Source organism: Haliotis rufescens, unplaced genomic scaffold, assembly GCF_023055435.1.
Source record: "Haliotis rufescens isolate VD_foot unplaced genomic scaffold, xgHalRufe1.0.p SCAF_1, whole genome shotgun sequence".
Lineage (NCBI taxonomy): Eukaryota > Metazoa > Mollusca > Gastropoda > Lepetellida > Haliotidae > Haliotis > Haliotis rufescens.
In genome coordinates this window covers 32,603,744-32,627,549 of record NW_025963779.1, presented here as the reverse complement: position 1 = coordinate 32,627,549, position 23,806 = coordinate 32,603,744, and the positions used below count along the sequence as shown (strand labels likewise).

General features: G+C 41.7%; 5 protein-coding genes across 10 annotated transcripts; all 5 read left to right on the top strand.

The window, feature by feature from the left end:
* The first annotated feature begins 6,808 nt into the window (after positions 1-6,808).
* On the top strand, positions 6,809-8,070 carry LOC125372355. 2 transcript variants are annotated; one of them, XM_048382064.1, is made up of 3 exons: positions 6,809-6,903; positions 7,496-7,575; positions 7,744-8,070. In XM_048382064.1, the coding sequence occupies exons 1-3, from the start codon at positions 6,879-6,881 to the stop codon at positions 8,011-8,013; spliced, it is 375 nt and encodes a 124-aa protein (XP_048238021.1). In that variant the 5' UTR covers positions 6,809-6,878; the 3' UTR covers positions 8,014-8,070. The 2 variants fall into 2 exon arrangements, with proteins under 2 accessions (XP_048238021.1, XP_048238008.1); XM_048382051.1 differs by having other exon boundaries at positions 6,815-7,575.
* Positions 8,071-10,182: 2,112 nt separating this feature from the next.
* Positions 10,183-11,563, top strand: LOC125372353. Of its 2 annotated transcripts, XM_048382047.1 has the most exons (3): positions 10,183-10,395; positions 10,989-11,068; positions 11,237-11,563. In XM_048382047.1, the coding sequence occupies exons 1-3, from the start codon at positions 10,371-10,373 to the stop codon at positions 11,504-11,506; spliced, it is 375 nt and encodes a 124-aa protein (XP_048238004.1). In that variant the 5' UTR covers positions 10,183-10,370; the 3' UTR covers positions 11,507-11,563. The 2 variants fall into 2 exon arrangements, with proteins under 2 accessions (XP_048238004.1, XP_048238003.1); XM_048382046.1 differs by lacking the exon at positions 10,183-10,395 and having other exon boundaries at positions 10,578-11,068.
* Positions 11,564-13,669: 2,106 nt separating this feature from the next.
* On the top strand, positions 13,670-15,050 carry LOC125372352. Of its 2 annotated transcripts, XM_048382043.1 has the most exons (3): positions 13,670-13,882; positions 14,476-14,555; positions 14,724-15,050. In XM_048382043.1, the coding sequence occupies exons 1-3, from the start codon at positions 13,858-13,860 to the stop codon at positions 14,991-14,993; spliced, it is 375 nt and encodes a 124-aa protein (XP_048238000.1). In that variant the 5' UTR covers positions 13,670-13,857; the 3' UTR covers positions 14,994-15,050. The 2 variants fall into 2 exon arrangements, with proteins under 2 accessions (XP_048238000.1, XP_048237993.1); XM_048382036.1 differs by lacking the exon at positions 13,670-13,882 and having other exon boundaries at positions 14,065-14,555.
* Positions 15,051-17,132: 2,082 nt separating this feature from the next.
* LOC125372350 lies at positions 17,133-18,513 on the top strand. Of its 2 annotated transcripts, XM_048382032.1 has the most exons (3): positions 17,133-17,345; positions 17,939-18,018; positions 18,187-18,513. In XM_048382032.1, the coding sequence occupies exons 1-3, from the start codon at positions 17,321-17,323 to the stop codon at positions 18,454-18,456; spliced, it is 375 nt and encodes a 124-aa protein (XP_048237989.1). In that variant the 5' UTR covers positions 17,133-17,320; the 3' UTR covers positions 18,457-18,513. The 2 variants fall into 2 exon arrangements, with proteins under 2 accessions (XP_048237989.1, XP_048237987.1); XM_048382030.1 differs by lacking the exon at positions 17,133-17,345 and having other exon boundaries at positions 17,528-18,018.
* A 2,082-nt stretch (positions 18,514-20,595) lies between these two features.
* LOC125372349 lies at positions 20,596-21,976 on the top strand. Of its 2 annotated transcripts, XM_048382027.1 has the most exons (3): positions 20,596-20,808; positions 21,402-21,481; positions 21,650-21,976. In XM_048382027.1, the coding sequence occupies exons 1-3, from the start codon at positions 20,784-20,786 to the stop codon at positions 21,917-21,919; spliced, it is 375 nt and encodes a 124-aa protein (XP_048237984.1). In that variant the 5' UTR covers positions 20,596-20,783; the 3' UTR covers positions 21,920-21,976. The 2 variants fall into 2 exon arrangements, with proteins under 2 accessions (XP_048237984.1, XP_048237980.1); XM_048382023.1 differs by lacking the exon at positions 20,596-20,808 and having other exon boundaries at positions 20,991-21,481.
* The last annotated feature ends 1,830 nt before the right edge of the window (positions 21,977-23,806 follow it).

The following is a 23,806-nucleotide window of genomic DNA, read 5'->3' as shown; positions in this document are numbered from 1 at the left end:
TGGTGAAATTCGTCGTAGTTAGGCAGCCGTATTGGGACTGAAGATGGCGGCCGCCATTTGCAATTGTTTCAATTCAAAGTGATTGATTTTGAAATTCATTTCGTAGGCTGTGATGACACATGTTGGTGTATTACAGTGTCGGACGATGTAGCATACACATTTTAGATAGCTTGTATTACGTGTTTAGAAGTTGTGGACCCAATTTATTCGTTAACTGTCTCGTTTTAGAACCCCAGGTAGCTGGATAACTGTTTAGCCGATGTGTGCCACATAGATTCAAATCAAATAGAAATGACCAAATCTAAAAGAGCTTTCTAGCAGCTAAATACACCAGACTATCTGCCTGACCTTCCTCCAGTATCTCTGGTACATATGATTGTTCTGATTTGTTCTTGGTAAACGTGTATTGACTCTAATATTACAATACTAGGCCAATACTAAATAGGGGGTAAAATGTATTTGTACGGAACTCAAAATAGACTTGATTTTTTAAAAGTAGCCGTCGTCGTACATTTAACGGAGCTTTGCTTTTCTTTTCCAGCTCGGGAGGACATAATTCGGTATTATGGTACTCCTGCGGCTGTGAGTTTGTGGCCGTCTCAAGATGAGGAGTCCGACTGTGTATGTATTTTACATGCACTCCCTAACTTCTTCAGTCTGCTATAGCTGTTTTGTTACTATTAAGTATGTCCATTGCCTACAATATAGTGTGATTTGTTTTCTTAGCAAATCTCCCGATGTTCTGTCTCACTTGCCTTACTTTCTCCCTCCCTCCCCTCGATGAGTAGCGTTCCCAAGCTGTGTCCCTTTCCCGTTTCCCCGACCCCCTGAGTGTCTTCACTCCGTTCTGGGCCCGCCCCGTCTACGGCGAGACGCTCCCCGCCCCCGTCACCATCAATCACGCCGACCACTATCCTGCCCCAAGTGACGACGATGAAAGTGACTACTGGGTGTACGAGGACGAGGATGACCACAGCTTCGTGGATGACCGAGAGATTCATCCCTTGAGAAAGGCGCTGACGAGAGCGGCTGCCTTCTTTAGGAAGATCTTCTCGTAGACTCCTTATCCTTTTAATGTCTGAATGTGTGTGTGTGTGTGAGTGAGTGAGTGAGTGAGTAAGTGGATATATGTATAGGTGAGAGAGAGAGAGAGAGAGAGAGAGAGAGAGAGAGAGAGAGAGAGAGAGAGAGAGAGAGAGAGAGAGAGAGAGCTTGAACGGTTGAGAGAGTAAGATTTAGAGAGAGAGATTGAGATCGTGAGAGTAATTGAGAGAGATTCAGAGTAAATAAGAGAGAGAGCGTGCACGGTTGAGAGAGAGTGACAGAAAGATTTAGAGAGAGTTTGATATAGTGACAGTAAATGAGTGAGATTGAGAGAGTAAATGAAGGAGAGAGAGAGAGCTGTTTAATATGCATCCTCTCATTATGGCACATTTTAGACACACCATTTTGGCCCATCTTTGGCTTACGTTTTGGCTTATTTTTCACATAATTGATGATCTTTAATCGCACAAGGTGATGCTATATATACTATTTTGGCCCCGTAATTTGGATCTCTCTTTTGGCATTTTACTTTCGACCTATTGTCGTCTGAATAAATATTTCTGTAATGTACATACAAGTCGTCTGTTTTCACTACTGTGTTCCTTCCTTAGAGCTAATAATGATCTAGGGGACAGCGACATCGCAATATCGGCATCAGGCCACATCCCCGGCCTCTGATCTTGACACATAAAACCATCCTGATATTGTGAAACAGCTTGATATTTGCCCCTATATGGCTATGTTGCTGTCTCCTTAATGTATGAGCTGTACTGGCAAATACCTGCAGATTCGTGTATGCGTGGGGCTACCTTGAAGATTATAGACATTCCTGTATGTGGCGACAGTTGTATGAGGACAGGTCTTTATAACACTTTTTAATGAAAAAAAATGTTAAATATTTAAACGTAACTACTCATCATTTCTTATGAAACAGTTATTGTGGTTCCCTTTCAAGTGAGTGCGAATCAAACCTGGCCTTTCCACTTTAAAACAAGTGTCACCACATGGGATATATTACGAGCACTTCACTCACCTCCATCAGGCGAGGCGGACATGGGGTTAAGAGTGATCTCCCCTCGCTCACATCAATCTTGGATTCCACACATCTCTACAGTTTGAACAAACGTGGAAGCTTTTTCAAAGGAATGGACTACACTGCTTGTCCTTTGGTCCGTGGCCAGCAGAAATAGCAGCGGGTTTGCTACAATATAAAGGCAGTGGTCCGGTGGGCCAGTCGAAAGCCAGAATTCACACCTACTTTGGTGTAGCAGTAATTTGTAGATATTCTAATCTGGCATTTCACGAGATAAGGAAATACTGAGAGAAAGGACAATTGAAGTTTCTAATAGATGGCAGTGTTGTCAGTAGAGTATTTTGGAGGGGTAGGTTTTTTAAACACCAGTCGATGTTTATTTGAGTAGTAGAAATAACCCAAAACACCATGGAGTTACTACATAACCAACAATCAATTTAGGAAACACCTCACACGGCACTTGCTTAACACACATCAAATAGTTTCTTCTTCCACATTCTACCGACCCGTTCAAATGAGCACGAGGGTGCAATGCAAAAGTTTTAAAAGGTCAAACATCACCAGAAATAGTCTACTTTTAATCACAGACGATACTACATATATTGCAGTTTATTTTTCATTTTGAATTTCCCATATTTAAAAAAAATATTTTCAGTCGACATCGTGGTTCTAAGTAAGAACTGTCGCTGTTCATCATGGTACATATAGCAGCGCCATCTAATATTTAATCCCAGCTGACAAGGGAATAATTCCAACATCCCACTGTGATCATCAGGGATGAAAATTGTCACTAGCCCGCTACCCCGAGTCAGTTTGTCTGCTATGAAAGACATCCTGAAGGGCTACAAGAATTTCAGGTTTTTAGGGATGTCCAAATACGATATCACTGTTTAGGCTAGTAAACGTTTGAGATTAATTTCTTGCACTGATTATTTTATCCAAATAAACATAGTTTTCACAAAACATTTTTTTCAAGCCACAAACATGTGTATAGTTTGTTTCAGATCTAAGTTTGCACTTTGAGTCTCCCGAGTTGCCAAACCAAATGCTGGAATTGATGATACTTATGTTAGCTACGTCTGGTGTCCAGCCGAAAGCTATCCCGGTTGCTTTCACCTTTAACAATGCCATGAGGCTAGGCCGCCTTTACCACGCCGGAAGCTGACGATGACGCCTCGTTCTGAGTTCTCCGTAACGTAGTTACCGTTGCCGTTCTCAACGTCCCCTTCTGTTTTCAACAGAATCACGATCGCTTTTGCTCCGTTGATCTCCACGTTGTGCTCACTACTGTATCTTTTCAAGCATTTTCAAGTCCAAGATGAATACAAGGCTTCACATTCAAGGTATTTAGGATCCCAATTATTCGACTTTAAAGTGTTAAGATGTTAAATTAGTGGTGAAATTCGTCGTAGTTAGGCAGCCGTATTGGGACTGAAGATGGCGGCCGCCATTTGCAATTGTTTCAATTCAAAGTGATTGATTTTGAAATTCATTTCGTAGGCTGTGATGACACATGTTGGTGTATTACAGTGTCGGACGATGTAGCATACACATTTTAGATAGCTTGTATTACGTGTTTAGAAGTTGTGGACCCAATTTATTCGTTAACTGTCTCGTTTTAGAACCCCAGGTAGCTGGATAACTGTTTAGCCGATGTGTGCCACATAGATTCAAATCAAATAGAAATGACCAAATCTAAAAGAGCTTTCTAGCAGCTAAATACACCAGACTATCTGCCTGACCTTCCTCCAGTATCTCTGGTACATATGATTGTTCTGATTTGTTCTTGGTAAACGTGTATTGACTCTAATATTACAATACTAGGCCAATACTAAATAGGGGGTAAAATGTATTTGTACGGAACTCAAAATATACTAGATTTTTTAAAAGTAGCCGTCGTCGTACATTTAACGGAGCTTTGCTTTTCTTTTCCAGCTCGGGAGGACATAATTCGGTATTATGGTACTCCTGCGGCTGTGAGTTTGTGGCCGTCTCAAGATGAGGAGTCCGACTGTGTATGTATTTTACATGCACTCCCTAACTTCTTCAGTCTGCTATAGCTGTTTTGTTACTATTAAGTATGTCCATTGCCTACAATATAGTGTGATTTGTTTTCTTAGCAAATCTCCCGATGTTCTGTCTCACTTGCCTTACTTTCTCCCTCCCTCCCCTCGATGAGTAGCGTTCCCAAGCTGTGTCCCTTTCCCGTTTCCCCGACCCCCTGAGTGTCTTCACTCCGTTCTGGGCCCGCCCCGTCTACGGCGAGACGCTCCCCGCCCCCGTCACCATCAATCACGCCGACCACTATCCTGCCCCAAGTGACGACGATGAAAGTGACTACTGGGTGTACGAGGACGAGGATGACCACAGCTTCGTGGATGACCGAGAGATTCATCCCTTGAGAAAGGCGCTGACGAGAGCGGCTGCCTTCTTTAGGAAGATCTTCTCGTAGACTCCTTATCCTTTTAATGTCTGAATGTGTGTGTGTGTGAGTGAGTGAGTGAGTGAGTAAGTGGATATATGTATAGGTGAGAGAGAGAGATAGATAGAGAGAGAGAGAGAGAGAGAGAGAGAGAGAGAGAGAGAGAGAGAGAGAGAGAGAGAGAGAGAGAGAGAGCTTGAACGGTTGAGAGAGTAAGATTTAGAGAGAGAGATTGAGATCGTGAGAGTAATTGAGAGAGATTCAGAGTAAATAAGAGAGAGAGCGTGCACGGTTGAGAGAGAGTGACAGAAAGATTTAGAGAGAGTTTGATATAGTGACAGTAAATGAGTGAGATTGAGAGAGTAAATGAAGGAGAGAGAGAGAGCTGTTTAATATGCATCCTCTCATTTTGGCACATTTTAGACACACCATTTTGGCCCATCTTTGGCTTACGTTTTGGCTTATTTTTCACATAATTGATGATCTTTAATCGCACAAGGTGATGCTATATATACTATTTTGGCCCCGTAATTTGGATCTCTCTTTTGGCATTTTACTTTCGACCTATTGTCATCTGAATAAATATTTCTGTAATGTACATACAAGTCGTCTGTTTTCACTACTGTGTTCCTTCCTTAGAGCTAATAATGATCTAGGGGACAGCGACATCGCAATATCGGCATCAGGCCACATCCCCGGCCTCTGATCTTGACACATAAAACCATCCTGATATTGTGAAACAGCTTGATATTTGCCCCTATATGGCTATGTTGCTGTCTCCTTAATGTATGAGCTGTACTGGCAAATACCTGCAGATTCGTGTATGCGTGGGGCTACCTTGAAGATTATAGACATTCCTGTATGTGGCGACAGTTGTATGAGGACAGGTCTTTATAACACTTTTTAATGAAAAAAAATGTTAAATATTTAAACGTAACTACTCATCATTTCTTATGAAACAGTTATTGTGGTTCCCTTTCAAGTGAGTGCGAATCAAACCTGGCCTTTCCACTTTAAAACAAGTGTCACCACATGGGATATATTACGAGCACTTCACTCACCTCCATCAGGCGAGGCGGACATGGGGTTAAGAGTGATCTCCCCTCGCTCACATCAATCTTGGATTCCACACATCTCTACAGTTTGAACAAACGTGGAAGCTTTTTCAAAGGAATGGACTACACTGCTTGTCCTTTGGTCCGTGGCCAGCAGAAATAGCAGCGGGTTTGCTACAATATAAAGGCAGTGGTCCGGTGGGCCAGTCGAAAGCCAGAATTCACACCTACTTTGGTGTAGCAGTAATTTGTAGATATTCTAATCTGGCATTTCACGAGATAAGGAAATACTGAGAGAAAGGACAATTGAAGTTTCTAATAGATGGCAGTGTTGTCAGTAGAGTATTTTGGAGGGGTAGGTTTTTTAAACACCAGTCGATGTTTATTTGAGTAGTAGAAATAACCCAAAACACCATGGAGTTACTACATAACCAACAATCAATTTAGGAAACACCTCACACGGCACTTGCTTAACACACATCAAATAGTTTCTTCTTCCACATTCTACCGACCCGTTCAAATGAGCACGAGGGTGCAATGCAAAAGTTTTAAAAGGTCAAACATCACCAGAAATAGTCTACTTTTAATCACAGACGATACTACATATATTGCAGTTTATTTTTCATTTTGAATTTCCCATATTTAAAAAAAATATTTTCAGTCGACATCGTGGTTCTAAGTAAGAACTGTCGCTGTTCATCATGGTACATATAGCAGCGCCATCTAATATTTAATCCCAGCTGACAAGGGAATAATTCCAACATCCCACTGTGATCATCAGGGATGAAAATTGTCACTAGCCCGCTACCCCGAGTCAGTTTGTCTGCTATGAAAGACATCCTGAAGGGCTACAAGAATTTCAGGTTTTTAGGGATGTCCAAATACGATATCACTGTTTAGGCTAGTAAACGTTTGAGATTAATTTCTTGCACTGATTATTTTATCCAAATAAACATAGTTTTCACAAAACATTTTTTTCAAGCCACAAACATGTGTATAGTTTGTTTCAGATCTAAGTTTGCACTTTGAGTCTCCCGAGTTGCCAAACCAAATGCTGGAATTGATGATACTTATGTTAGCTACGTCTGGTGTCCAGCCGAAAGCTATCCCGGTTGCTTTCACCTTTAACAATGCCATGAGGCTAGGCCGCCTTTACCACGCCGGAAGCTGACGATGACGCCTCGTTCTGAGTTCTCCGTAACGTAGTTACCGTTGCCGTTCTCAACGTCCCCTTCTGTTTTCAACAGAATCACAATCGCTTTTGCTCCGTTGATCTCCACGTTGTGCTCACTACTGTATCTTTTCAAGCATTTTCAAGTCCAAGATGAATACAAGGCTTCACATTCAAGGTATTTAGGATCCCAATTATTCGACTTTAAAGTGTTAAGATGTTAAATTAGTGGTGAAATTCGTCGTAGTTAGGCAGCCGTATTGGGACTGAAGATGGCGGCCGCCATTTGCAATTGTTTCAATTCAAAGTGATTGATTTTGAAATTCATTTCGTAGGCTGTGATGACACATGTTGGTGTATTACAGTGTCGGACGATGTAGCATACACATTTTAGATAGCTTGTATTACGTGTTTAGAAGTTGTGGACCCAATTTATTCGTTAACTGTCTCGTTTTAGAACCCCAGGTAGCTGGATAACTGTTTAGCCGATGTGTGCCACATAGATTCAAATCAAATAGAAATGACCAAATCTAAAAGAGCTTTCTAGCAGCTAAATACACCAGACTATCTGCCTGACCTTCCTCCAGTATCTCTGATACATATGATTGTTCTGATTTGTTCTTGGTAAACGTGTATTGACTCTAATATTACAATACTAGGCCAATACTAAATAGGGGGTAAAATGTATTTGTACGGAACTCAAAATATACTAGATTTTTTAAAAGTAGCCGTCGTCGTACATTTAACGGAGCTTTGCTTTTCTTTTCCAGCTCGGGAGGACATAATTCGGTATTATGGTACTCCTGCGGCTGTGAGTTTGTGGCCGTCTCAAGATGAGGAGTCCGACTGTGTATGTATTTTACATGCACTCCCTAACTTCTTCAGTCTGCTATAGCTGTTTTGTTACTATTAAGTATGTCCATTGCCTACAATATAGTGTGATTTGTTTTCTTAGCAAATCTCCCGATGTTTCTGTCTCACTTGCCTTACTTTCTCCCTCCCTCCCCTCGATGAGTAGCGTTCCCAAGCTGTGTCCCTTTCCCGTTTCCCCGACCCCCTGAGTGTCTTCACTCCGTTCTGGGCCCGCCCCGTCTACGGCGAGACGCTCCCCGCCCCCGTCACCATCAATCACGCCGACCACTATCCTGCCCCAAGTGACGACGATGAAAGTGACTACTGGGTGTACGAGGACGAGGATGACCACAGCTTCGTGGATGACCGAGAGATTCATCCCTTGAGAAAGGCGCTGACGAGAGCGGCTGCCTTCTTTAGGAAGATCTTCTCGTAGACTCCTTATCCTTTTAATGTCTGAATGTGTGTGTGTGTGAGTGAGTGAGTGAGTGAGTAAGTGGATATATGTATAGGTGAGAGAGAGAGATAGAGAGAGAGAGATAGAGAGAGAGAGAGAGAGAGAGAGAGAGAGAGAGAGAGAGAGAGAGAGAGAGAGAGAGAGAGAGAGAGAGCTTGAACGGTTGAGAGAGTAAGATTTAGAGAGAGAGATTGAGATCGTGAGAGTAATTGAGAGAGATTCAGAGTAAATAAGAGAGAGAGCGTGCACGGTTGAGAGAGAGTGACAGAAAGATTTAGAGAGAGTTTGATATAGTGACAGTAAATGAGTGAGATTGAGAGAGTAAATGAAGGAGAGAGAGAGCTGTTTAATATGCATCCTCTCATTTTGGCACATTTTAGACACACCATTTTGGCCCATCTTTGGCTTACGTTTTGGCTTATTTTTCACATAATTGATGATCTTTAATCGCACAAGGTGATGCTATATATACTATTTTGGCCCCGTAATTTGGATCTCTCTTTTGGCATTTTACTTTCGACCTATTGTCATCTGAATAAATATTTCTGTAATGTACATACAAGTCGTCTGTTTTCACTACTGTGTTCCTTCCTTAGAGCTAATAATGATCTAGGGGACAGCGACATCGCAATATCGGCATCAGGCCACATCCCCGGCCTCTGATCTTGACACATAAAACCATCCTGATATTGTGAAACAGCTTGATATTTGCCCCTATATGGCTATGTTGCTGTCTCCTTAATGTATGAGCTGTACTGGCAAATACCTGCAGATTCGTGTATGCGTGGGGCTACCTTGAAGATTATAGACATTCCTGTATGTGGCGACAGTTGTATGAGGACAGGTCTTTATAACACTTTTTAATGAAAAAAAATGTTAAATATTTAAACGTAACTACTCATCATTTCTTATGAAACAGTTATTGTGGTTCCCTTTCAAGTGAGTGCGAATCAAACCTGGCCTTTCCACTTTAAAACAAGTGTCACCACATGGGATATATTACGAGCACTTCACTCACCTCCATCAGGCGAGGCGGACATGGGGTTAAGAGTGATCTCCCCTCGCTCACATCAATCTTGGATTCCACACATCTCTACAGTTTGAACAAACGTGGAAGCTTTTTCAAAGGAATGGACTACACTGCTTGTCCTTTGGTCCGTGGCCAGCAGAAATAGCAGCGGGTTTGCTACAATATAAAGGCAGTGGTCCGGTGGGCCAGTCGAAAGCCAGAATTCACACCTACTTTGGTGTAGCAGTAATTTGTAGATATTCTAATCTGGCATTTCACGAGATAAGGAAATACTGAGAGAAAGGACAATTGAAGTTTCTAATAGATGGCAGTGTTGTCAGTAGAGTATTTTGGAGGGGTAGGTTTTTTCAACACCAGTCGATGTTTATTTGAGTAGTAGAAATAACCCAAAACACCATGGAGTTACTACATAACCAACAATCAATTTAGGAAACACCTCACACGGCACTTGCTTAACACACATCAAATAGTTTCTTCTTCCACATTCTACCGACCCGTTCAAATGAGCACGAGGGTGCAATGCAAAAGTTTTAAAAGGTCAAACATCACCAGAAATAGTCTACTTTTAATCACAGACGATACTACATATATTGCAGTTTATTTTTCATTTTGAATTTCCCATATTTAAAAAAAATATTTTCAGTCGACATCGTGGTTCTAAGTAAGAACTGTCGCTGTTCATCATGGTACATATAGCAGCGCCATCTAATATTTAATCCCAGCTGACAAGGGAATAATTCCAACATCCCACTGTGATCATCAGGGATGAAAATTGTCACTAGCCCGCTACCCCGAGTCAGTTTGTCTGCTATGAAAGACATCCTGAAGGGCTACAAGAATTTCAGGTTTTTAGGGATGTCCAAATACGATATCACTGTTTAGGCTAGTAAACGTTTGAGATTAATTTCTTGCACTGATTATTTTATCCAAATAAACATAGTTTTCACAAAACATTTTTTTCAAGCCACAAACATGTGTATAGTTTGTTTCAGATCTAAGTTTGCACTTTGAGTCTCCCGAGTTGCCAAACCAAATGCTGGAATTGATGATACTTATGTTAGCTACGTCTGGTGTCCAGCCGAAAGCTATCCCGGTTGCTTTCACCTTTAACAATGCCATGAGGCTAGGCCGCCTTTACCACGCCGGAAGCTGACGATGACGCCTCGTTCTGAGTTCTCCGTAACGTAGTTACCGTTGCCGTTCTCAACGTCCCCTTCTGTTTTCAACAGAATCACGATCGCTTTTGCTCCGTTGATCTCCACGTTGTGCTCACTACTGTATCTTTTCAAGCATTTTCAAGTCCAAGATGAATACAAGGCTTCACATTCAAGGTATTTAGGATCCCAATTATTCGACTTTAAAGTGTTAAGATGTTAAATTAGTGGTGAAATTCGTCGTAGTTAGGCAGCCGTATTGGGACTGAAGATGGCGGCCGCCATTTGCAATTGTTTCAATTCAAAGTGATTGATTTTGAAATTCATTTCGTAGGCTGTGATGACACATGTTTGGTGTATTACAGTGTCGGACGATGTAGCATACACATTTTAGATAGCTTGTATTACGTGTTTAGAAGTTGTGGACCCAATTTATTCGTTAACTGTCTCGTTTTAGAACCCCAGGTAGCTGGATAACTGTTTAGCCGATGTGTGCCACATAGATTCAAATCAAATAGAAATGACCAAATCTAAAAGAGCTTTCTAGCAGCTAAATACACCAGACTATCTGCCTGACCTTCCTCCAGTATCTCTGGTACATATGATTGTTCTGATTTGTTCTTGGTAAACGTGTATTGACTCTAATATTACAATACTAGGCCAATACTAAATAGGGGGTAAAATGTATTTGTACGGAACTCAAAATATACTAGATTTTTTAAAAGTAGCCGTCGTCGTACATTTAACGGAGCTTTGCTTTTCTTTTCCAGCTCGGGAGGACATAATTCGGTATTATGGTACTCCTGCGGCTGTGAGTTTGTGGCCGTCTCAAGATGAGGAGTCCGACTGTGTATGTATTTTACATGCACTCCCTAACTTCTTCAGTCTGCTATAGCTGTTTTGTTACTATTAAGTATGTCCATTGCCTACAATATAGTGTGATTTGTTTTCTTAGCAAATCTCCCGATGTTTCTGTCTCACTTGCCTTACTTTCTCCCTCCCTCCCCTCGATGAGTAGCGTTCCCAAGCTGTGTCCCTTTCCCGTTTCCCCGACCCCCTGAGTGTCTTCACTCCGTTCTGGGCCCGCCCCGTCTACGGCGAGACGCTCCCCGCCCCCGTCACCATCAATCACGCCGACCACTATCCTGCCCCAAGTGACGACGATGAAAGTGACTACTGGGTGTACGAGGACGAGGATGACCACAGCTTCGTGGATGACCGAGAGATTCATCCCTTGAGAAAGGCGCTGACGAGAGCGGCTGCCTTCTTTAGGAAGATCTTCTCGTAGACTCCTTATCCTTTTAATGTCTGAATGTGTGTGTGTGTGAGTGAGTGAGTGAGTGAGTAAGTGGATATATGTATAGGTGAGAGAGAGAGATAGAGAGAGAGAGATAGACAGAGAGAGAGAGAGAGAGAGAGAGAGAGAGAGAGAGAGAGAGAGAGAGAGAGAGAGAGAGCTTGAACGGTTGAGAGAGTAAGATTTAGAGAGAGAGATTGAGATCGTGAGAGTAATTGAGAGAGATTCAGAGTAAATAAGAGAGAGAGCGTGCACGGTTGAGAGAGAGTGACAGAAAGATTTAGAGAGAGTTTGATATAGTGACAGTAAATGAGTGAGATTGAGAGAGTAAATGAAGGAGAGAGAGAGCTGTTTAATATGCATCCTCTCATTTTGGCACATTTTAGACACACCATTTTGGCCCATCTTTGGCTTACGTTTTGGCTTATTTTTCACATAATTGATGATCTTTAATCGCACAAGGTGATGCTATATATACTATTTTGGCCCCGTAATTTGGATCTCTCTTTTGGCATTTTACTTTCGACCTATTGTCATCTGAATAAATATTTCTGTAATGTACATACAAGTCGTCTGTTTTCACTACTGTGTTCCTTCCTTAGAGCTAATAATGATCTAGGGGACAGCGACATCGCAATATCGGCATCAGGCCACATCCCCGGCCTCTGATCTTGACACATAAAACCATCCTGATATTGTGAAACAGCTTGATATTTGCCCCTATATGGCTATGTTGCTGTCTCCTTAATGTATGAGCTGTACTGGCAAATACCTGCAGATTCGTGTATGCGTGGGGCTACCTTGAAGATTATAGACATTCCTGTATGTGGCGACAGTTGTATGAGGACAGGTCTTTATAACACTTTTTAATGAAAAAAAATGTTAAATATTTAAACGTAACTACTCATCATTTCTTATGAAACAGTTATTGTGGTTCCCTTTCAAGTGAGTGCGAATCAAACCTGGCCTTTCCACTTTAAAACAAGTGTCACCACATGGGATATATTACGAGCACTTCACTCACCTCCATCAGGCGAGGCGGACATGGGGTTAAGAGTGATCTCCCCTCGCTCACATCAATCTTGGATTCCACACATCTCTACAGTTTGAACAAACGTGGAAGCTTTTTCAAAGGAATGGACTACACTGCTTGTCCTTTGGTCCGTGGCCAGCAGAAATAGCAGCGGGTTTGCTACAATATAAAGGCAGTGGTCCGGTGGGCCAGTCGAAAGCCAGAATTCACACCTACTTTGGTGTAGCAGTAATTTGTAGATATTCTAATCTGGCATTTCACGAGATAAGGAAATACTGAGAGAAAGGACAATTGAAGTTTCTAATAGATGGCAGTGTTGTCAGTAGAGTATTTTGGAGGGGTAGGTTTTTTAAACACCAGTCGATGTTTATTTGAGTAGTAGAAATAACCCAAAACACCATGGAGTTACTACATAACCAACAATCAATTTAGGAAACACCTCACACGGCACTTGCTTAACACACATCAAATAGTTTCTTCTTCCACATTCTACCGACCCGTTCAAATGAGCACGAGGGTGCAATGCAAAAGTTTTAAAAGGTCAAACATCACCAGAAATAGTCTACTTTTAATCACAGACGATACTACATATATTGCAGTTTATTTTTCATTTTGAATTTCCCATATTTAAAAAAAATATTTTCAGTCGACATCGTGGTTCTAAGTAAGAACTGTCGCTGTTCATCATGGTACATATAGCAGCGCCATCTAATATTTAATCCCAGCTGACAAGGGAATAATTCCAACATCCCACTGTGATCATCAGGGATGAAAATTGTCACTAGCCCGCTACCCCGAGTCAGTTTGTCTGCTATGAAAGACATCCTGAAGGGCTACAAGAATTTCAGGTTTTTAGGGATGTCCAAATACGATATCACTGTTTAGGCTAGTAAACGTTTGAGATTAATTTCTTGCACTGATTATTTTATCCAAATAAACATAGTTTTCACAAAACATTTTTTTCAAGCCACAAACATGTGTATAGTTTGTTTCAGATCTAAGTTTGCACTTTGAGTCTCCCGAGTTGCCAAACCAAATGCTGGAATTGATGATACTTATGTTAGCTACGTCTGGTGTCCAGCCGAAAGCTATCCCGGTTGCTTTCACCTTTAACAATGCCATGAGGCTAGGCCGCCTTTACCACGCCGGAAGCTGACGATGACGCCTCGTTCTGAGTTCTCCGTAACGTAGTTACCGTTGCCGTTCTCAACGTCCCCTTCTGTTTTCAACAGAATCACGATCGCTTTTGCTCCGTTGATCTCCACGTTGTGCTCACTACTGTATCTTTTCAAGCATTTTCAAGTCCAAGATGAATACAAGGCTTCACATTCAAGGTATTTAGGATCCCAATTATTCGACTTTAAAGTGTTAAGATGTTAAATTAGTGGTGAAATTCGTCGTAGTTAGGCAGCCGTATTGGGACTGAAGATGGCGGCCGCCATTTGCAATTGTTTCAATTCAAAGTGATTGATTTTGAAATTCATTTCGTAGGCTGTGATGACACATGTTTGGTGTATTACAGTGTCGGACGATGTAGCATACACATTTTAGATAGCTTGTATTACGTGTTTAGAAGTTGTGGACCCAATTTATTCGTTAACTGTCTCGTTTTAGAACCCCAGGTAGCTGGATAACTGTTTAGCCGATGTGTGCCACATAGATTCAAATCAAATAGAAATGACCAAATCTAAAAGAGCTTTCTAGCAGCTAAATACACCAGACTATCTGCCTGACCTTCCTCCAGTATCTCTGGTACATATGATTGTTCTGATTTGTTCTTGGTAAACGTGTATTGACTCTAATATTACAATACTAGGCCAATACTAAATAGGGGGTAAAATGTATTTGTACGGAACTCAAAATATACTAGATTTTTTAAAAGTAGCCGTCGTCGTACATTTAACGGAGCTTTGCTTTTCTTTTCCAGCTCGGGAGGACATAATTCGGTATTATGGTACTCCTGCGGCTGTGAGTTTGTGGCCGTCTCAAGATGAGGAGTCCGACTGTGTATGTATTTTACATGCACTCCCTAACTTCTTCAGTCTGCTATAGCTGTTTTGTTACTATTAAGTATGTCCATTGCCTACAATATAGTGTGATTTGTTTTCTTAGCAAATCTCCCGATGTTTCTGTCTCACTTGCCTTACTTTCTCCCTCCCTCCCCTCGATGAGTAGCGTTCCCAAGCTGTGTCCCTTTCCCGTTTCCCCGACCCCCTGAGTGTCTTCACTCCGTTCTGGGCCCGCCCCGTCTACGGCGAGACGCTCCCCGCCCCCGTCACCATCAATCACGCCGACCACTATCCTGCCCCAAGTGACGACGATGAAAGTGACTACTGGGTGTACGAGGACGAGGATGACCACAGCTTCGTGGATGACCGAGAGATTCATCCCTTGAGAAAGGCGCTGACGAGAGCGGCTGCCTTCTTTAGGAAGATCTTCTCGTAGACTCCTTATCCTTTTAATGTCTGAATGTGTGTGTGTGTGAGTGAGTGAGTGAGTGAGTAAGTGGATATATGTATAGGTGAGAGAGAGAGATAGAGAGAGAGAGATAGAGAGAGAGAGAGAGAGAGAGAGAGAGAGAGAGAGAGAGCTTGAACGGTTGAGAGAGTAAGATTTAGAGAGAGAGATTGAGATCGTGAGAGTAATTGAGAGAGATTCAGAGTAAATAAGAGAGAGAGCGTGCACGGTTGAGAGAGAGTGACAGAAAGATTTAGAGAGAGTTTGATATAGTGACAGTAAATGAGTGAGATTGAGAGAGTAAATGAAGGAGAGAGAGAGCTGTTTAATATGCATCCTCTCATTTTGGCACATTTTAGACACACCATTTTGGCCCATCTTTGGCTTACGTTTTGGCTTATTTTTCACATAATTGATGATCTTTAATCGCACAAGGTGATGCTATATATACTATTTTGGCCCCGTAATTTGGATCTCTCTTTTGGCATTTTACTTTCGACCTATTGTCATCTGAATAAATATTTCTGTAATGTACATACAAGTCGTCTGTTTTCACTACTGTGTTCCTTCCTTAGAGCTAATAATGATCTAGGGGACAGCGACATCGCAATATCGGCATCAGGCCACATCCCCGGCCTCTGATCTTGACACATAAAACCATCCTGATATTGTGAAACAGCTTGATATTTGCCCCTATATGGCTATGTTGCTGTCTCCTTAATGTATGAGCTGTACTGGCAAATACCTGCAGATTCGTGTATGCGTGGGGCTACCTTGAAGATTATAGACATTCCTGTATGTGGCGACAGTTGTATGAGGACAGGTCTTTATAACACTTTTTAATGAAAAAAAATGTTAAATATTTAAACGTAACTACTCATCATTTCTTATGAAACAGTTATTGTGGTTCCCTTTCAAGTGAGTGCGAATCAAACCTGGCCTTTCCACTTTAAAACAAGTGTCACCACATGGGATATATTACGAGCACTTCACTCACCTCCATCAGGCGAGGCGGACATGGGGTTAAGAGTGATCTCCCCTCGCTCACATCAATCTTGGATTCCACACATCTCTACAGTTTGAACAAACGTGGAAGCTTTTTCAAAGGAATGGACTACACTGCTTGTCCTTTGGTCCGTGGCCAGCAGAAATAGCAGCGGGTTTGCTACAATATAAAGGCAGTGGTCCGGTGGGCCAGTCGAAAGCCAGAATTCACACCTACTTTGGTGTAGCAGTAATTTGTAGATATTCTAATCTGGCATTTCACGAGATAAGGAAATACTGAGAGAAAGGACAATTGAAGTTTCTAATAGATGGCAGTGTTGTCAGTAGAGTATTTTGGAGGGGTAGGTTTTTTCAACACCAGTCGATGTTTATTTGAGTAGTAGAAATAACCCAAAACACCATGGAGTTACTACATAACCAACAATCAATTTAGGAAACACCTCACACGGCACTTGCTTAACACACATCAAATAGTTTCTTCTTCCACATTCTACCGACCCGTTCAAATGAGCACGAGGGTGCAATGCAAAAGTTTTAAAAGGTCAAACATCACCAGAAATAGTCTACTTTTAATCACAGACGATACTACATATATTGCAGTTTATTTTTCATTTTGAATTTCCCATATTTAAAAAAAATATTTTCAGTCGACATCGTGGTTCTAAGTAAGAACTGTCGCTGTTCATCATGGTACATATAGCAGCGCCATCTAATATTTAATCCCAGCTGACAAGGGAATAATTCCAACATCCCACTGTGATCATCAGGGATGAAAATTGTCACTAGCCCGCTACCCCGAGTCAGTTTGTCTGCTATGAAAGACATCCTGAAGGGCTACAAGAATTTCAGGTTTTTAGGGATGTCCAAATACGATATCACTGTTTAGGCTAGTAAACGTTTGAGATTAATTTCTTGCACTGATTATTTTATCCAAATAAACATAGTTTTCACAAAACATTTTTTTCAAGCCACAAACATGTGTATAGTTTGTTTCAGATCTAAGTTTGCACTTTGAGTCTCCCGAGTTGCCAAACCAAATGCTGGAATTGATGATACTTATGTTAGCTACGTCTGGTGTCCAGCCGAAAGCTATCCCGGTTGCTTTCACCTTTAACAATGCCATGAGGCTAGGCCGCCTTTACCACGCCGGAAGCTGACGATGACGCCTCGTTCTGAGTTCTCCGTAACGTAGTTACCGTTGCCGTTCTCAACGTCCCCTTCTGTTTTCAACAGAATCACGATCGCTTTTGCTCCGTTGATCTCCACGTTGTGCTCACTACTGTATCTTTTCAAGCATTTTCAAGTCCAAGATGAATACAAGGCTTCACATTCAAGGTATTTAGGATCCCAATTATTCGACTTTAAAGTGTTAAGATGTTAAATTAGTGGTGAAATTCGTCGTAGTTAGGCAGCCGTATTGGGACTGAAGATGGCGGCCGCCATTTGCAATTGTTTCAATTCAAAGTGATTGATTTTGAAATTCATTTCGTAGGCTGTGATGACACATGTTTGGTGTATTACAGTGTCGGACGATGTAGCATACACATTTTAGATAGCTTGTATTACGTGTTTAGAAGTTGTGGACCCAATTTATTCGTTAACTGTCTCGTTTTAGAACCCCAGGTAGCTGGATAACTGTTTAGCCGATGTGTGCCACATAGATTCAAATCAAATAGAAATGACCAAATCTAAAAGAGCTTTCTAGCAGCTAAATACACCAGACTATCTGCCTGACCTTCCTCCAGTATCTCTGGTACATATGATTGTTCTGATTTGTTCTTGGTAAACGTGTATTGACTCTAATATTACAATACTAGGCCAATACTAAATAGGGGGTAAAATGTATTTGTACGGAACTCAAAATATACTAGATTTTTTAAAAGTAGCCGTCGTCGTACATTTAACGGAGCTTTGCTTTTCTTTTCCAGCTCGGGAGGACATAATTCGGTATTATGGTACTCCTGCGGCTGTGAGTTTGTGGCCGTCTCAAGATGAGGAGTCCGACTGTGTATGTATTTTACATGCACTCCCTAACTTCTTCAGTCTGCTATAGCTGTTTTGTTACTATTAAGTATGTCCATTGCCTACAATATAGTGTGATTTGTTTTCTTAGCAAATCTCCCGATGTTTCTGTCTCACTTGCCTTACTTTCTCCCTCCCTCCCCTCGATGAGTAGCGTTCCCAAGCTGTGTCCCTTTCCCGTTTCCCCGACCCCCTGAGTGTCTTCACTCCGTTCTGGGCCCGCCCCGTCTACGGCGAGACGCTCCCCGCCCCCGTCACCATCAATCACGCCGACCACTATCCTGCCCCAAGTGACGACGATGAAAGTGACTACTGGGTGTACGAGGACGAGGATGACCACAGCTTCGTGGATGACCGAGAGATTCATCCCTTGAGAAAGGCGCTGACGAGAGCGGCTGCCTTCTTTAGGAAGATCTTCTCGTAGACTCCTTATCCTTTTAATGTCTGAATGTGTGTGTGTGTGAGTGAGTGAGTGAGTGAGTAAGTGGATATATGTATAGGTGAGAGAGAGAGATAGAGAGAGAGAGATAGAGAGAGAGAGAGAGAGAGAGAGAGAGAGAGAGAGAGAGCTTGAACGGTTGAGAGAGTAAGATTTAGAGAGAGAGATTGAGATCGTGAGAGTAATTGAGAGAGATTCAGAGTAAATAAGAGAGAGAGCGTGCACGGTTGAGAGAGAGTGACAGAAAGATTTAGAGAGAGTTTGATATAGTGACAGTAAATGAGTGAGATTGAGAGAGTAAATGAAGGAGAGAGAGAGCTGTTTAATATGCATCCTCTCATTTTGGCACATTTTAGACACACCATTTTGGCCCATCTTTGGCTTACGTTTTGGCTTATTTTTCACATAATTGATGATCTTTAATCGCACAAGGTGATGCTATATATACTATTTTGGCCCCGTAATTTGGATCTCTCTTTTGGCATTTTACTTTCGACCTATTGTCATCTGAATAAATATTTCTGTAATGTACATACAAGTCGTCTGTTTTCACTACTGTGTTCCTTCCTTAGAGCTAATAATGATCTAGGGGACAGCGACATCGCAATATCGGCATCAGGCCACATCCCCGGCCTCTGATCTTGACACATAAAACCATCCTGATATTGTGAAACAGCTTGATATTTGCCCCTATATGGCTATGTTGCTGTCTCCTTAATGTATGAGCTGTACTGGCAAATACCTGCAGATTCGTGTATGCGTGGGGCTACCTTGAAGATTATAGACATTCCTGTATGTGGCGACAGTTGTATGAGGACAGGTCTTTATAACACTTTTTAATGAAAAAAAATGTTAAATATTTAAACGTAACTACTCATCATTTCTTATGAAACAGTTATTGTGGTTCCCTTTCAAGTGAGTGCGAATCAAACCTGGCCTTTCCACTTTAAAACAAGTGTCACCACATGGGATATATTACGAGCACTTCACTCACCTCCATCAGGCGAGGCGGACATGGGGTTAAGAGTGATCTCCCCTCGCTCACATCAATCTTGGATTCCACACATCTCTACAGTTTGAACAAACGTGGAAGCTTTTTCAAAGGAATGGACTACACTGCTTGTCCTTTGGTCCGTGGCCAGCAGAAATAGCAGCGGGTTTGCTACAATATAAAGGCAGTGGTCCGGTGGGCCAGTCGAAAGCCAGAATTCACACCTACTTTGGTGTAGCAGTAATTTGTAGATATTCTAATCTGGCATTTCACGAGATAAGGAAATACTGAGAGAAAGGACAATTGAAGTTTCTAATAGATGGCAGTGTTGTCAGTAGAGTATTTTGGAGGGGTAGGTTTTTTCAACACCAGTCGATGTTTATTTGAGTAGTAGAAATAACCCAAAACACCATGGAGTTACTACATAACCAACAATCAATTTAGGAAACACCTCACACGGCACTTGCTTAACACACATCAAATAGTTTCTTCTTCCACATTCTACCGACCCGTTCAAATGAGCACGAGGGTGCAATGCAAAAGTTTTAAAAGGTCAAACATCACCAGAAATAGTCTACTTTTAATCACAGACGATACTACATATATTGCAGTTTATTTTTCATTTTGAATTTCCCATATTTAAAAAAAATATTTTCAGTCGACATCGTGGTTCTAAGTAAGAACTGTCGCTGTTCATCATGGTACATATAGCAGCGCCATCTAATATTTAATCCCAGCTGACAAGGGAATAATTCCAACATCCCACTGTGATCATCAGGGATGAAAATTGTCACTAGCCCGCTACCCCGAGTCAGTTTGTCTGCTATGAAAGACATCCTGAAGGGCTACAAGAATTTCAGGTTTTTAGGGATGTCCAAATACGATATCACTGTTTAGGCTAGTAAACGTTTGAGATTAATTTCTTGCACTGATTATTTTATCCAAATAAACATAGTTTTCACAAAACATTTTTTTCAAGCCACAAACATGTGTATAGTTTGTTTCAGATCTAAGTTTGCACTTTGAGTCTCCCGAGTTGCCAAACCAAATGCTGGAATTGATGATACTTATGTTAGCTACGTCTGGTGTCCAGCCGAAAGCTATCCCGGTTGCTTTCACCTTTAACAATGCCATGAGGCTAGGCCGCCTTTACCACGCCGGAAGCTGACGATGACGCCTCGTTCTGAGTTCTCCGTAACGTAGTTACCGTTGCCGTTCTCAACGTCCCCTTCTGTTTTCAACAGAATCACGATCGCTTTTGCTCCGTTGATCTCCACGTTGTGCTCACTACTGTATCTTTTCAAGCATTTTCAAGTCCAAGATGAATACAAGGCTTCACATTCAAGGTATTTAGGATCCCAATTATTCGACTTTAAAGTGTTAAGATGTTAAATTAGTGGTGAAATTCGTCGTAGTTAGGCAGCCGTATTGGGACTGAAGATGGCGGCCGCCATTTGCAATTGTTTCAATTCAAAGTGATTGATTTTGAAATTCATTTCGTAGGCTGTGATGACACATGTTTGGTGTATTACAGTGTCGGACGATGTAGCATACACATTTTAGATAGCTTGTATTACGTGTTTAGAAGTTGTGGACCCAATTTATTCGTTAACTGTCTCGTTTTAGAACCCCAGGTAGCTGGATAACTGTTTAGCCGATGTGTGCCACATAGATTCAAATCAAATAGAAATGACCAAATCTAAAAGAGCTTTCTAGCAGCTAAATACACCAGACTATCTGCCTGACCTTCCTCCAGTATCTCTGGTACATATGATTGTTCTGATTTGTTCTTGGTAAACGTGTATTGACTCTAATATTACAATACTAGGCCAATACTAAATAGGGGGTAAAATGTATTTGTACGGAACTCAAAATATACTAGATTTTTTAAAAGTAGCCGTCGTCGTACATTTAACGGAGCTTTGCTTTTCTTTTCCAGCTCGGGAGGACATAATTCGGTATTATGGTACTCCTGCGGCTGTGAGTTTGTGGCCGTCTCAAGATGAGGAGTCCGACTGTGTATGTATTTTACATGCACTCCCTAACTTCTTCAGTCTGCTATAGCTGTTTTGTTACTATTAAGTATGTCCATTGCCTACAATATAGTGTGATTTGTTTTCTTAGCAAATCTCCCGATGTTTCTGTCTCACTTGCCTTACTTTCTCCCTCCCTCCCCTCGATGAGTAGCGTTCCCAAGCTGTGTCCCTTTCCCGTTTCCCCGACCCCCTGAGTGTCTTCACTCCGTTCTGGGCCCGCCCCGTCTACGGCGAGACGCTCCCCGCCCCCGTCACCATCAATCACGCCGACCACTATCCTGCCCCAAGTGACGACGATGAAAGTGACTACTGGGTGTACGAGGACGAGGATGACCACAGCTTCGTGGATGACCGAGAGATTCATCCCTTGAGAAAGGCGCTGACGAGAGCGGCTGCCTTCTTTAGGAAGATCTTCTCGTAGACTCCTTATCCTTTTAATGTCTGAATGTGTGTGTGTGTGAGTGAGTGAGTGAGTGAGTAAGTGGATATATGTATAGGTGAGAGAGAGAGATAGAGAGAGAGAGATAGAGAGAGAGAGAGAGAGAGAGAGAGAGAGAGAGCTTGAACGGTTGAGAGAGTAAGATTTAGAGAGAGAGATTGAGATCGTGAGAGTAATTGAGAGAGATTCAGAGTAAATAAGAGAGAGAGCGTGCACGGTTGAGAGAGAGTGACAGAAAGATTTAGAGAGAGTTTGATATAGTGACAGTAAATGAGTGAGATTGAGAGAGTAAATGAAGGAGAGAGAGAGCTGTTTAATATGCATCCTCTCATTTTGGCACATTTTAGACACACCATTTTGGCCCATCTTTGGCTTACGTTTTGGCTTATTTTTCACATAATTGATGATCTTTAATCGCACAAGGTGATGCTATATATACTATTTTGGCCCCGTAATTTGGATCTCTCTTTTGGCATTTTACTTTCGACCTATTGTCATCTGAATAAATATTTCTGTAATGTACATACAAGTCGTCTGTTTTCACTACTGTGTTCCTTCCTTAGAGCTAATAATGATCTAGGGGACAGCGACATCGCAATATCGGCATCAGGCCACATCCCCGGCCTCTGATCTTGACACATAAAACCATCCTGATATTGTGAAACAGCTTGATATTTGCCCCTATATGGCTATGTTGCTGTCTCCTTAATGTATGAGCTGTACTGGCAAATACCTGCAGATTCGTGTATGCGTGGGGCTACCTTGAAGATTATAGACATTCCTGTATGTGGCGACAGTTGTATGAGGACAGGTCTTTATAACACTTTTTAATGAAAAAAAATGTTAAATATTTAAACGTAACTACTCATCATTTCTTATGAAACAGTTATTGTGGTTCCCTTTCAAGTGAGTGCGAATCAAACCTGGCCTTTCCACTTTAAAACAAGTGTCACCACATGGGATATATTACGAGCACTTCACTCACCTCCATCAGGCGAGGCGGACATGGGGTTAAGAGTGATCTCCCCTCGCTCACATCAATCTTGGATTCCACACATCTCTACAGTTTGAACAAACGTGGAAGCTTTTTCAAAGGAATGGACTACACTGCTTGTCCTTTGGTCCGTGGCCAGCAGAAATAGCAGCGGGTTTGCTACAATATAAAGGCAGTGGTCCGGTGGGCCAGTCGAAAGCCAGAATTCACACCTACTTTGGTGTAGCAGTAATTTGTAGATATTCTAATCTGGCATTTCACGAGATAAGGAAATACTGAGAGAAAGGACAATTGAAGTTTCTAATAGATGGCAGTGTTGTCAGTAGAGTATTTTGGAGGGGTAGGTTTTTTCAACACCAGTCGATGTTTATTTGAGTAGTAGAAATAACCCAAAACACCATGGAGTTACTACATAACCAACAATCAATTTAGGAAACACCTCACACGGCACTTGCTTAACACACATCAAATAGTTTCTTCTTCCACATTCTACCGACCCGTTCAAATGAGCACGAGGGTGCAATGCAAAAGTTTTAAAAGGTCAAACATCACCAGAAATAGTCTACTTTTAATCACAGACGATACTACATATATTGCAGTTTATTTTTCATTTTGAATTTCCCATATTTAAAAAAAATATTTTCAGTCGACATCGTGGTTCTAAGTAAGAACTGTCGCTGTTCATCATGGTACATATAGCAGCGCCATCTAATATTTAATCCCAGCTGACAAGGGAATAATTCCAACATCCCACTGTGATCATCAGGGATGAAAATTGTCACTAGCCCGCTACCCCGAGTCAGTTTGTCTGCTATGAAAGACATCCTGAAGGGCTACAAGAATTTCAGGTTTTTAGGGATGTCCAAATACGATAT